Raw genomic sequence first — 13,481 nt, forward strand, 5'->3', positions numbered from 1 at the left:
ACGAACTCTCTTAACTTCTATTCCCTTCTCTGCTTTTCTCCTTGTTGACATCGTTGTAATAAAAAACCTCCTCATCTCTTTCTCCCTGTCTCGGTATCTCCTAATACTGAGATCCAGATTGCATCCCAACAGTTCTCATCAGCCATGGCAAGTGCATAGCAGCTGCAATAAGAGAGAGATCAGCGACATGACATGGAATGGAAACGGAGGTGTGAAGGCTCTTGGCCTCGTTCCAATGCCTATGTCTCTTGAGCAATGAGTTATGTGTTTCCTCAAAATTTATGTTGTTTGTGATAACAGAGAGATTTTCTCTGATAAAAGAGAGATATTCTCAACTGCATAGCAGATGAGATTTATTTCACATGATACTACTTGAAGTGTGCCTTTTTGCTTTATCCTTATAATTTCATTCTTCATTCTATCATGGTATCAGAGCAGCGTTCTCCTCTTTGAGTCTTTCAACCTCACCCATCAGCTTCACGTCAGGCCATGGAAGCTGTTGCTGCATCATCATCAAACCACCGCCACCGCAGTCATCCACCTCTCACTTCCCACCTTTCATCGTCGCCAGTGCCCCGTCACTGACCCTCTGCTCTAGATCTGCTCTGCTTCCGCGCGCTGGTCCATCGACCAGCTCCTGGCCTTCTCCCTCCAACGCCTCCACCACCGCTGTCCTCGACTTCGGCAACATTATCCTCACTGCTTCCGAGAGGACCTTCTGGGTGCAGGCCTCCTAGCAGCCAGCATCCTGCTCTGCCTTTGTAGAGATAAGCAGCCTTCGGTAACTTTCCATGCTGCTGTCTCGTTGCCAAGATTCCTCACTGCTGATCTATTGCACACAGATCTGTAGCTGTCTTGCACAAAGCTGATCACGCCATTGGCTACATCACTGCCCAGAGTCCTTCCTATAGAACTGCTGCATAGAAATCTACAGCTTTACACCATCTTGCATAGGACTTTTCCTTCAACGAAGACCTTATTCTTTCACATATCTTATTTGCCACCATCTCAGGTGACATTGATCTATATCAACACTTCTTTCTCTCTGATCATATCTTCCATATGTCATCATCATCTACCTCTGATGCTCCCATTACTGTTCCCGCAGGGAACCATAGTACCTTCCCACATACAAGCCTTATCTCCATAAATGCAGCAACCCTCATCCCCTTTGTTGGCTATATCGATGGCTCTCTTCGTTGTCCACCGGCGATGCTCAACGTCCAAGGCGCATCCGATCCAGTACCAAATCCGGATCACAAACTATGGTTACGCCAGGATCACCTCATCCTTCAAGCAATTCAAGCCTCGGTCGCTGGATCCCTTGCCCCACTCATTTCTTCATGTAACACTGCTGCTGAAGCTTGGTGCAAGTTGCAAACCACCTTGGCCAATCGTTCTCGCACTCGCATGCTTAGTCTCCTATCCAGCCTCATGAAGATAAAACAAGAGGGAAGTAATATTGCTGATTATCTACATAACATAAAGGTTATCATCGATAACTTGGCCTTGGTAGGTCATTCCCTCTAACTGAAGCCTGATCATAGGATATTCTCTTGAGCATAATGCCTTTTTACAGGGGACTCTAACTGAAGATGTCTTTATGCAGTAACCCCCTGGCTTTGTTCATCACCAGTATCCGAGACATGTTTGCAAATTACAAAAAGCCATTTATGGTCTCCGTCAAGCTCCCAGAGCTTGGTATACTGAACTGGGATCATTTCTGATATCAATTGGCTTCATCAACTCCAAGTCTGACACCTCTTTATTCCTCCGACAACATCATGGCAATACAATATATCTTCTAGTTTATGTAGATGATATTATTGTTATAGGCAATGATCCCTTGGAGGTTCAGACATTTTTAAATCAATTGGCTGATTGATTCTCCCTCAAAGATTTAAGACCATTGAGCTACTTTCTGGGAATGGAAGCAATATTTACATCCTCCGGTCTCTTCCTCTCTCAAAGAAAGTATATTCAAGACTTATTATCAAAGACAAATATGCAGGATGCGAAAGTAGTTGCTACTCCTCTCTCAACTGGTGAATCACTCAAATTATGTGATGACAGTCCTACCACGGACTTAACTCAATACCGACAAGTACTTGGCTCCTTACAATACTTGGCTCTCACCCGTCCAGATATCTCATTTGCAGTCAATAAATTGTCTTAATACATGCACCAACCTTCTGCTATACATTGGTCTGCGGTTAAACGAATTTTGAGATATCTTAAAGGAACCCTTAATCATGGTCTCTTTCTCCGCAAAACCACTCAACTTCATCTCCATGCCTTTGCTAATGCTGATTGGGCGGGAAACTTTGATGATAGAACCTCCACGTCAGGGTATGTCATCTTTCTTGGGTCTAATCCAATCAGCTGGAGTTCTAAGAAGCAAAAGACAATGGCCCGGTCTACAACTGAAGCTGAATATCGTGCTATTGCTACCACTGCTGCTGAACTCAACTGGATCACAAATCTCCTCAAAGAACTCAAAGTTAGTTTTACTCATACTCCCACAATATATTGTGACAATGTTGGAGCTACCTACTTATGTGTCAATCCAGTGTTCCACTCGCGCAAGAAACACATCACCATCGACTTTCACTTCGTGCGAGATCAAGTTGTCAGACAACAACTTCGCGTCTCTCATGTCCATACGGCTGATCAACTTGCAGACTCACTCACGAAGCCTCTAGCCCGTAAACTATTTTTGTTTCATCGATCCAAGATCGGTATCCTTGACAGGAGCTCGATCTTGCGGGGGCATGATAACAGAGAGATTTTCTCTGATAAAAGAGAGATATTCTCAACTGCATAGCAGATAGATTTCCTCAACTGCACGAGGAAATCTCTCTGCTCAGTTAAAGAAATATCCTTTTTCACTATGTATAAATAGACTTCACATGATACTACTTGAAGTGTGCCTTTTTCCTTATAATTTCATTCTTCATTTCCTCATTCTATCAGTTTGATGGAGTCGCCGATCGAGGGATGCAGAGTAACATTGCACGACTCCTCTTAGTTTCCGTTCCCTCTTCTTCTTCCTTTGAGGTCGGTCATCTTCCGCCTCCAATCACTGTAGGAGTTCTTGAAGCACTTGGCGACGGTGTTCCAGTAGGCCGTAAGGAGAAGACGGGCTCAAGCATCTTTCAAGCATGCATGATTCTGGTCATCTCCAGCATCAGCACGCATGTTTTCGCTCGACGGGTCAACGGAAAGCAAAAGATATCGCAGGGAACATGAGAGAAGAGATGGGCAAAGGAGCCCTCGGAGGAAGTCATTACGGTCGGTATCGGCAGACGAAAGTCGGAGAAGATTGGCAGATGTGGATATCACGCTGGGTCGGCCAAGAACGGTAGCTCGGCCGAGCACGAGGAGCGCATCGTGCCCAGCGGCTCAAACCTTCTGCATAACAAGTTAACAACTTACAGCAGTTGTCAATGAAGCACAAAGGATCGAGCATCAGAGAGAAGGAACATTGGGACGAGAGGAGAGCAGAGGTGCTCTGAAGCTTTCGTATCTCTTTCTCCTTTTCCAAGGGAAAGCCGTTGGATCTTTGGCTCATAGAAGTGTTCAAATGTAGAATGTGGTGTATTATTATAATATTTTCTACTTTGACATTGTGTAGAATAATTTCATCATATGTTGACTGTTGTGGAACTTACATATATTTACTTCCTGTTTTTTTAAAAGGAATTATGAGAAGATTCTTAATAAAATATTATCTTGTGTGATCTTATTTAATTAGACATAATATATTATAATTTTAATTAGATTCAATAAAAAGAAAGTCACTTATTTTCATAAAGCAAATAAGAGCACATTGCAGAAAGCACAGAAAACCAGTTTAGTTATAGATGTGTCTTGTTAATTAGTTCTACGTAAAAAGGAAAGCCGAAAAGTCTACTACAACTCAGATTAAGCCAATAACCAATCTGATAATGAGCATAAACGGGATATGAGGACGGTCATAAACCTTAGCAAATAACCTTGATGAAAGAGATTCTCCTAATCATTTATCTTAAACCTTAGCAAATAACCTTAGCAAATAAACCTTATCTTAAATCTTATAAATAGATAGAACCTCCTAGTAATTACAGACAACACGACGCAATCGAGATTATATCTATTTTATCTTCCTTTAGTCCCTATTCCATCTCTGATAGTTATCCTATAAAGGATATAAAGAGAGAAGAATATGAGTCTAATTCATTTCTTTAAAGGAGTCTCGTAGAAATCAAATCGTACTTCATCTACATAATTCTTATATGTAGCTGTTGGCTAAATGACAACCATAAGGTGTAGCGATTCATCTAAACATTCGACTTTTTTTGTTGGATGAATTCTTTATCCGCCAAGAGATCTAAGTCGGGATTGCAGGATAGTGTCTTTCTCAGTTTCATCTTCTAGTTATTTTCGACTTTGTTTCTGGAAATATAAGATTTGTACCCTCTATCAGGTGATTCACAAGAACCATAAGATTTTCGTCTAATCATAATTTTGTTTTTAAATTTTTAAAAATTGATGTACATCCATAATGATTTAATGAGTATAAATGTGTAATGATATAACCAAAAAATTTGATATAAAATTAAGTAAAATTATAAATATTTAATCCCATTCGATATTGGTGTCAGATATTTTGGTTTCGATAAGTCCCTTAGGTTGATATGTCTATTTGGAGGTCATTTTCTTTGTGCTGAGCTGAATTGGACTTTGATTGGAATTTGATTTGAGCCAAATTTGAGTGAGGCTTGAGCTCGAACTAGATCAAATTGGAACCCAATAATTGGGCTGAATTGGAGCTCGATAAAAACTCGACGAGATCATTTGTATCACACAAATCTTGTAACCCACAAAAGTACCTTCAGCTTGTTGGATGCATTTATGAAAATTTGAGGTTAAATGATAGATAAGTAGTTTTGTAGCTATGTTTCTTATTTAATTAATGTAGTGACAAATAGTAATTTTTTGCACAATTTATTTTTCCCCATGAACTCACCAACGACACCATCTCTGCGTCGTTCGACCAGATGCTGCCTATCTCACTTGTTTCACATCCATCTCATAATTGAAATCATCAGTTCCAAATCCTCTCTCTCTCTCTCTCATCTTATCAACTCGAATGATATTGGACTGCTTCTTCCGGCTAACAATCAATTGGCACTGTAATTTCTTTGATACTCTACTGCTCTTCGATCTTTTACGATAAAATCCAGCTTGGATGATGTTATCATTTTCTATTAGGCTTTTTTCATTTTTTTATTAAGAATATGAGAAGCATAGGTTATTATTGATGCTAAAATCATCATTTAACCCTCATGGACTTTCTTGTTGATTCTAGTTCACAATTATATTTCTGGGCTTTCTATCCAAGATTTAATTTCTAGAATTGATTTGTTAAGAGTTGTTCCCCTTAAGCATGATCCTAATATGTTCATAACATTAACTATGAAGATTTCTACTTACAATGCCATGATATTTTTTCTATTTGAAGTCACGTTAGCGCCAACTTGTTCATAATGTTCCTTTCAAAGTGTTTTGTCATTGTGCTAAGAGACAAATCCTGTTTGGTATTGATAATTTAATTACTTACTCAAGACTCATTCTAGAATAGTAGGTCTGCCTTTGGTTAATATATGACTTTCTCAAGACTCATTCTAAAAGTCTTTTTAGTGTGTACAATGTAAAATAATTATATATATACATTCAAAGCATGCATAAACAAAAACAACGTCACATATTCCATTCAAATAAACACCTATTACATCTTAATTTTGGACTACATACATTAAAATTTGATCCTGAGGATCTAACCCACTATGCAAAATCACCGATCAAAATAAGATCGTCCTCTTATACACAACGATAGACTCGAAAAGAAAGAAACAAATATGACATCAAATAAAGATGATGAACAATTAAATTTTGAGGTATCAATATGTAGGTAGATACACTATGGTAATATAAAACTGTATTTGCATCACTTACAAATCGTAAAGGCTCACTAAATTCAGCTTTCCAAGCTGCCTATCCTGGTTAAGATATCATAGTTTAACCATGTATGTATAGGTGGCATAACACAAAATTTGATCTCCCGAACCATTATCAGCTCTCCGGTCGTCATGTCCTCGTAATACAATATATTCTTGGAACTCACACATAACACCATATATAACCTATTTCCTCCCATGTATGGTAGATGCCAATAAAAGCAGTCATCTGAAAGGTAATTTTTGTATACGAAATATCTATTGACCCATACTCCATCATTATTCAATATCCATACTAAATGGTAATACTTGCCTAGTTGAGAGATTGTCAAAAATCCTTCATCTGTCATCCCAATCGAATGCTTAGTTATATTTTGTATCATCGGTGGTAATATATAGCCTGAGATATTTTTACTGATGTTAAACCATAATATATGAGGAAAAGAATTCCAATATATGACACCTCCTTTGTACAAAACATTCCACGGATCAGAAGAGCATATTTTATATGGGATGATAAATTTCTCATTGAACATTATCCACTTCCTTGTGTCTGAGGAGTATATTTTGAATCTATACTCGCAGAACTCATAACAAATTTCTTCTATGAGTTCCACTATTTTGTAACTAGTCGGAGTAGCTGATGGTTCAAAAGCCAGTCCAGCAGCAACACGGCATCTATGATGAATTATGTCAATAGGGATGACATGAACCTCGTTAGTCATTAGATTCCAAACATAATAGATACTTTTATGATAATCTCTTTCATAATCCTTCAACAAAATGAGTCCATTGGTAGAGGTAATAATAATTGCCTTCTCTAAATCATTGGAATCCAGGAGTGACACTGGTTTGCAAATGTTGAATTTCCCAAAAATATTGATAGGTTGAAATTTAATTGTACACTTATTATATATATACATGAAGCCAGGTGTCCCATTGTAACTTAAGTGTTGTCGTGCAAATAAAAGGTGATGGGTGATGAAACGAAGCCAGCTCTTGCAAACGAATTTGAGCCTAAAGAGGGAATCATAAGGAAGCCTTGGGAGGATTTCCAGAAGAAAGATGTCTTCAGGTATTCTTGCCATAAAAGTTATCTTCTTTCCAACAATTATATTAATTCTCTATCAAGTAGAAATATAAGATAAAATAAGTACAAGATCAAAGAAAAGAGAACAAAGAAAAATACCATCAAACATTTAAAGAATGAAGAGGAAACGTATTAGTTGAGTTAGTCCAATAAATTATAAATTAGAAGTTATAAACCATGAATAAGAAACTAATTACTCAAGTTAATCCAATAAATTATAAATCAAAAGCTATGAACCAACTCGAACTAATCTAACCTCATCTAATCCGATCTTGATGTTTTGTTTTACAAGTTATACACTAAGAAAATGATGAACAAACATAAAAACGAAGCACTGAAATGTCATCAGCATGTGATCAAATAAATAGTTGCAACATAGTGAAAGAACAGTAAACCTCATTGTTCCTTTGAAAGACACGAGAGAGAAAAACTAGAGTAAAGAGTGACTCTAAACTTCTTATCCAATCCTTTATATAGCGTTTATAGTAAGGATAATATTTTTTATTATCTATTTTATTTTTTGATTTAGTGTTAATGGGAGGATCATTATGAACGAACATAGAGTTACATGATTTTATATTATTGATTTACCTTTGTGTTTTCCCGAGTGATATACTTTTTGCCCCTATCAAGTTCATGGATCTATAACCCCACTGATACTTGGATCCACTAGATTAGGTTTCACATATTTCACTTGTATTAGATTGGCCCTGAGCATATTGTCATGTATCCTCAAACCTATGCTAAATTATAATTAATCTACATTTAAATGTTCTTGGTCACCTAATTTATGCTTACACCAAATTAACACATCAAATATGGGAGATCCTAACATTTTATAATAAATCCATATTTGCAGGTTAAAAGTATTTTTATAATAAAAATTATACCAAAAATCTGCCCAAAATATATGAAAAAATAACCCAAATCAAATATTAAATTCTTTCGCTTCATACATGAACTATTGAATCAATTTAGCACACATAATCATAAAGCTTGACAAAAAAGACTTTAGACACCAAATTAATGACAAAAGATAGTAAATCATAACTACCTACAATCTCCTCATGTCAATGGGTCTCAATGTTGTTGCACTATTTTTTGAACCATAGGTCACTCGGTTACCTCACAAGTTTATTTTTTATTTTAAAAAATAAATTATAATTTTATTATATTTAAGATATAAACTATATTAATAATATCATAGAAATAATTTTTATAATATAGCGAAAGGAAATTATTTGAAGCGAAGCATAATTCTCCCTAGATAAAATAATAAACATAATAATTTTTTTCTCATTGGAAGACTTCAAGATGAACAAGTTTAAATAACTTGGGAAATGAATCAAATATTAAAAACATAATTTATGAACTAAATCTATCGAGAATTTGATTTTAGAAATTTTGATATGATCTTATGAATCAAAGCTTATCACAACGACTCTCAATTCTAACAGATTTGTTTGTAGCAAGATCTTTCTTCTTTTCTTCTTTTCCTCTTCTTTTATATTTATAGAGAGAACCTTTTATATTACAATGTTGAATTATACAATGATAAATATTATAAAAGTTAAAATCCTTTATAAATGATTACAATATAAGATATATAAAATACAAGACAAAATGAAATCTACTATCAAACATATGCATTTTAAAATTTTCAATTTAGGCTCTCAACTAATCATATAGGACGAAAAAAAAAATCTTGAAAGTTGACATTTTACTTTCAAATATTTCTTAGGACATTCTAATCAATTGAACAGTAAAGCAATGTCCCTATTTCGTCATGGGAAGAAATGGTTCAATATCCAGCTTTGGTTTTATCCTAATATAGTTTTAATTAACAAATAAAGAGTATGATTTGTAAATATTGTGATGTTAATCCCTATATACATCAAATGCAAAGTTACAATTATGAAAGAATATGGTTTAATAATGCAACCAAATGAAAATAATTTATTTTTAAAAATTCTTCATTAATTCCTTAATCAAAGTCTATTGAGATTTCATCTTAAAATAAATAAAAGTACATGTATATGATTAAGAAAATCATGAATATTTAAATATTAAATTGAAAGATAATATTATTTTAGAAGATGCATAAACATATTCTTAAGGAAAAATCTAATACCTGTGTGTGGGAACTAAGCATGATTTTCAATCAGAATTACTTCTCTTGGGAGCACTATCGAGATTTCATCTTTTAGAGAACCGAGCAACTAAATAGAATTCAACAGTACAATTGAAAATATAAAGAGAAATCTTTATGTGCATATATGAAGGGTTCATTATGTATATATTTATAGAGCCTTAAAATATCTTAAAAGACACCTTTCATAGTATTATTCCAAGGAACATCCTTTCAATATGGTTTATTGTAACTATACCAAATTAGTAAAATATAATATTAGAAGGTGTAATAGGGAAAGAAAAAAACATATGGAATACTCCCAGTCGTATACCTTTTTTCTCTCTCGTATCTTTTTTTTTTTCCTCTGGATCAATCCATACAGTGAATTGATTAAGTTATAATGCTTTTACATTATATTACAGTATTTTTAATAATACCATAAAATATTTTAATATAATAAAAAATATATCATAATATTTTTGCACTACATTACAATATTTTATCTATTATTATAAAAACACTGTTACATAGTGTAAAATATATATAAACATAATTTTTTTAATAAAATTTAATAGTATTTTTATATTATGTTATAGTATTTTTATGGTATCATAAAAAATACTATAACACAGTGTAAAAATATAATAACTATATGGATTCACCCAATAGATCAATCCTTAGAAAAAGGAGAGGAAAGGGATGTTCTAGGTATTAGATACAAACTTGAGGCTATAATAAAATTTTAATAACTAAGACACTTCTCAGAAATACCCAAAGAGAGTTTTTCTTTTCAACAATTTGTCCTATTATTACAACCATAATTTTCAACTAGAATTCATTTCTTTTTTTTTGTGATGAATGGTTTTATCCCTTTAATGAATTAAATTATCACATTGGTTATTTTCATCTATGCTATATAATATTTTTGCAGGGAAATAATTTTGATGGCTCACATGAAAAAAAAAAAAAAACTCCGATTGTGACAAGGACCATCATGGATCAACTCCATGCCAACTAATTTTGTATTTGTATCTAAACTTAGATTTGAGGACTAAACCTTAATTTGTTGTTCTTCCTTGTAGTGTTTTCTTTTTCACATTAGCATAGCTAACTTAATTTAAATGTTTGGTTTAAACTCTAATTGTGGGAAAATGAGTTATATGAGTTAACCTGAACACTACTTTAGGTTGATTTTCATATAACTGAAATCCAAAATCTATTCAGGGTAACCTGTAATGACCAATTTATTTAGATATTAGGCTCAAATAAATGTCTCTTTTGAGACTTTTTGCTGATTAGTGAATTTGTTATACAAATGATGATAAGATAAAGAGTAGCTTCGAACCCTTATATCATGTAATACTTTTTTTTAATTAGACTTGAAAAACATATTATAGTGCACCAATTCTATATAAAGAGAGACTCAAATTTCACCTAAATGAGTTGATATGAACCAGATCAGATTCAAGGCTATCGGGTTTGACTTCTCTCGATCAATTAATTGCAAGTACATGCAAAATGCATAGTATATAAATTAATTCATTATAATTTTTTATTAATGCATAATGGATGGTCAATTTTCAATTTTGATCTAATTTTATTATATTTATTTTGATATGTAATGGAAACAATGAGCATGTATTAGGAAGGAAGATTAATAATTTACCAAGCATGATGCCTTTCTTAGAATTTGTATTAATTTTACAATACCACTATTGGATTTTTTTAATTTTAAATATGTGGTTCAGACGCTTAAAATAGTCTTGTCTCCATGCATAGAGGTGTGGAACAATAGATGGTGTTGGCCACAAGGAAACCAATGTCAGATTAACATGAATGGCCAACTTACCCTAAATCAAATTATTTGATCTAATTCAAACCAATCACCATGTCTAATTTTCACATATCTAAAACCTAAGTGCCAAATCTAAGAAACATGCATGCAAATAAATAAATATTATAATTCACAAGAACCATAGGGTCGGCTTGTGTCTTCGTTCATCAATTGAGCAACCTCCGAAATAGAGTAGAGATAAGGGTATATTCAATGGAGCTCCATAACCTACAAAATCTGAATACAAGTCCTCACTTTTTGAGCCGATGAGCCATCACATAAAAAATGAGTCCAAATATCTGATCCAAAAAGTTGTCGATTCTACATCGATGATGCCATTCACTAGATCAGAAGAAACAAAACAATTACAACTATGAAATCCCTACCTTTTTTACCCTTTCCTTTATCTGTTCGAACTCCTTCCTACTTAAAGTTCTCTGTGGGGTATCAAGGGATCACACAACCAAATGATGAAAAGCCAGCATTACTTGAAGGTCATTGAGAGATCTCTCCTACGGTCTCATAAGTTACCTTGTGCCAAAGGGAAGTTAGCCTTCTTATTGGCGAGGTTGTTGTATCTGTCAGTCTCATTTCACATGCACCACCAATAGTCCAATAGTAAAACAAAAACATATTGTCTTAAGATTAATAAGTATTTTTAGATGTTTTAATTATATTCAAATTAATTAATAAATTCTAATTAAATTAAAACTTGTTAGTGATTTCTGGTTTCTAGAAAGAATAGAGAAATTTTTTTTAGATTAATGTGAGAGATATACAAATACAGTTATACTTGGATGAGGATAACCCAAGAGTTTTATAGTTAATCTTATATATTAAAGAATTTAGTTTTCTTTGTGTAGATAGGATTTGTCAAATCATATTAATTATAGATCGACTTTCTGATACTCCTTTGATTATTGATCTCTCTAGATATATTTTTTTCAATTGTTTTCTCCAATCCCTTGGTCAGCTACTGATTAATTTTACTTGCGGTGCTCAGATCACCTGTACCTGTAGCAACAGTTCACTCATATTTGGCAAACAATATAAAGTGCAGAATGGCTTTTAGCGCTTATTTATGCCTTTTCTACTGCTTTCTTTGGCCAATTTGGTTTAGCTAATTCTGTTCATCATGAAATGGGTGTGTTTAAACTGACTTTGGTAATTCTTCTTAGATACTGTTCGACATAGCACGAGTTGGTTGTAAGCAAAAGTGATCCAAGTGTTGCTGGATTTGGTGCTGTTCTCTGCAAGCATGCAGTATCCCCCTCAAGGGAGAGAAGAAACTATAGCAGAGAAGTCGCTTGTCCTCCTTTGGACTTGTGTCTTTCGACTGGACTCGAACTCTCTTAACTTCTATTCCCTTCTCCTCTGCTTTTCTCCTTGTTGACATCCTAGTAATCAAAACCCTCCTCATCTCTCTCTCCCTGTCTCGGTATCTCCTAATACTGAGATCCAGATTGTATCCCAACAGTTCTCATCAGGCATGGCAAGTGCATAGCCGCTGCAATAAGAGAGAGATCAGCGACATGCCATGGAATGGAAACGGAGGAGTGAAGCCTCTTGGCCTCGATCCAATTCCTCTATCTCTTGAGCAATGAGTTATGTGTTTCCTCAAAATTTATGTTGTTTGATCACTGTACGTATACTATCTCTGAATTGAAGAACCATTAATGTGGTTTGGTGGAGTCGCCGATCGAGGGATGCAGAGTAACATTGCACGACTCCTCTTAGTTTCCGTTCCCTCTTCTTCTTCCTTTGAGGTCGGTCATCTTCCGCCTCCAATCACTGTAGGAGTTCTTGAAGCACTTGGCGACGGTGTTCCAGTAGGCCGTGAGGAGAAGACGGGCTCAAGCATCTTTCAAGCATGCATGATTCTGGTCATCTCCAGCATCAGCACGCATGTTTTCGCTCGACGGGTCAACGGGAAGCAAAAGATATCGCAGGGAACATGAGAGAAGAGATGGGCAAAGGAGCCCTCGGAGGAAGTAATTACGGTCGGTATCGGCAGACGAAAGTCGGAGAAGATTGGCAGATGTGGATATCACGCTGGGTCGGGCAAGAACGGTAGCTCGGCCGAGCACGAGGAGCGCATCGTGCCCAGCGGCTCAAACCTTCTGCATAACAAGTTAACAACTTACAGCAGTTGTCAATGAAGCACAAAGGATCGAGCATCAGAGAGAAGGAACATCGGGACGAGAGGAGGAGGAGAGCAGAGGTGCTCTGAAGCTTTCGTATCTCTTTCTCCTTCTCCAAGGGAAAGCCGTTGGATCTTTGGCTCATAGAAGTGTTCAAATGTAGAATGTGGTGTATTATTATAATATTTTCTACTTTGACATTGTGTAGAATAATTATGAGAAGATTCTTAATAAAATATTATCTTGTGTGATCTTATTTAATTAGACATAATATATTATAATTTTA

At 35.1% G+C, this 13,481-nt stretch overlaps 1 protein-coding gene across 1 annotated transcript in view; it reads right to left on the reverse strand.

Annotated features, from left to right (window-relative positions):
• Nucleotides 1-3,338: 3,338 nt before the first annotated feature.
• Nucleotides 3,339-13,481, reverse strand: part of LOC135679736 (uncharacterized) — a 37,867-nt gene continuing 27,724 nt past the window's right edge. The window contains exon 3 of the mRNA XM_065193720.1: nucleotides 3,339-3,411. Coding sequence (XP_065049792.1) covers nucleotides 3,339-3,411 — 73 coding nt within the window. The remainder of the gene's footprint in view (nucleotides 3,412-13,481) is intronic.

This window comes from Musa acuminata, chromosome BXJ1-7 (assembly GCF_036884655.1).
Source record: "Musa acuminata AAA Group cultivar baxijiao chromosome BXJ1-7, Cavendish_Baxijiao_AAA, whole genome shotgun sequence".
Taxonomy (NCBI): Eukaryota; Viridiplantae; Streptophyta; class Magnoliopsida; order Zingiberales; family Musaceae; genus Musa; species Musa acuminata.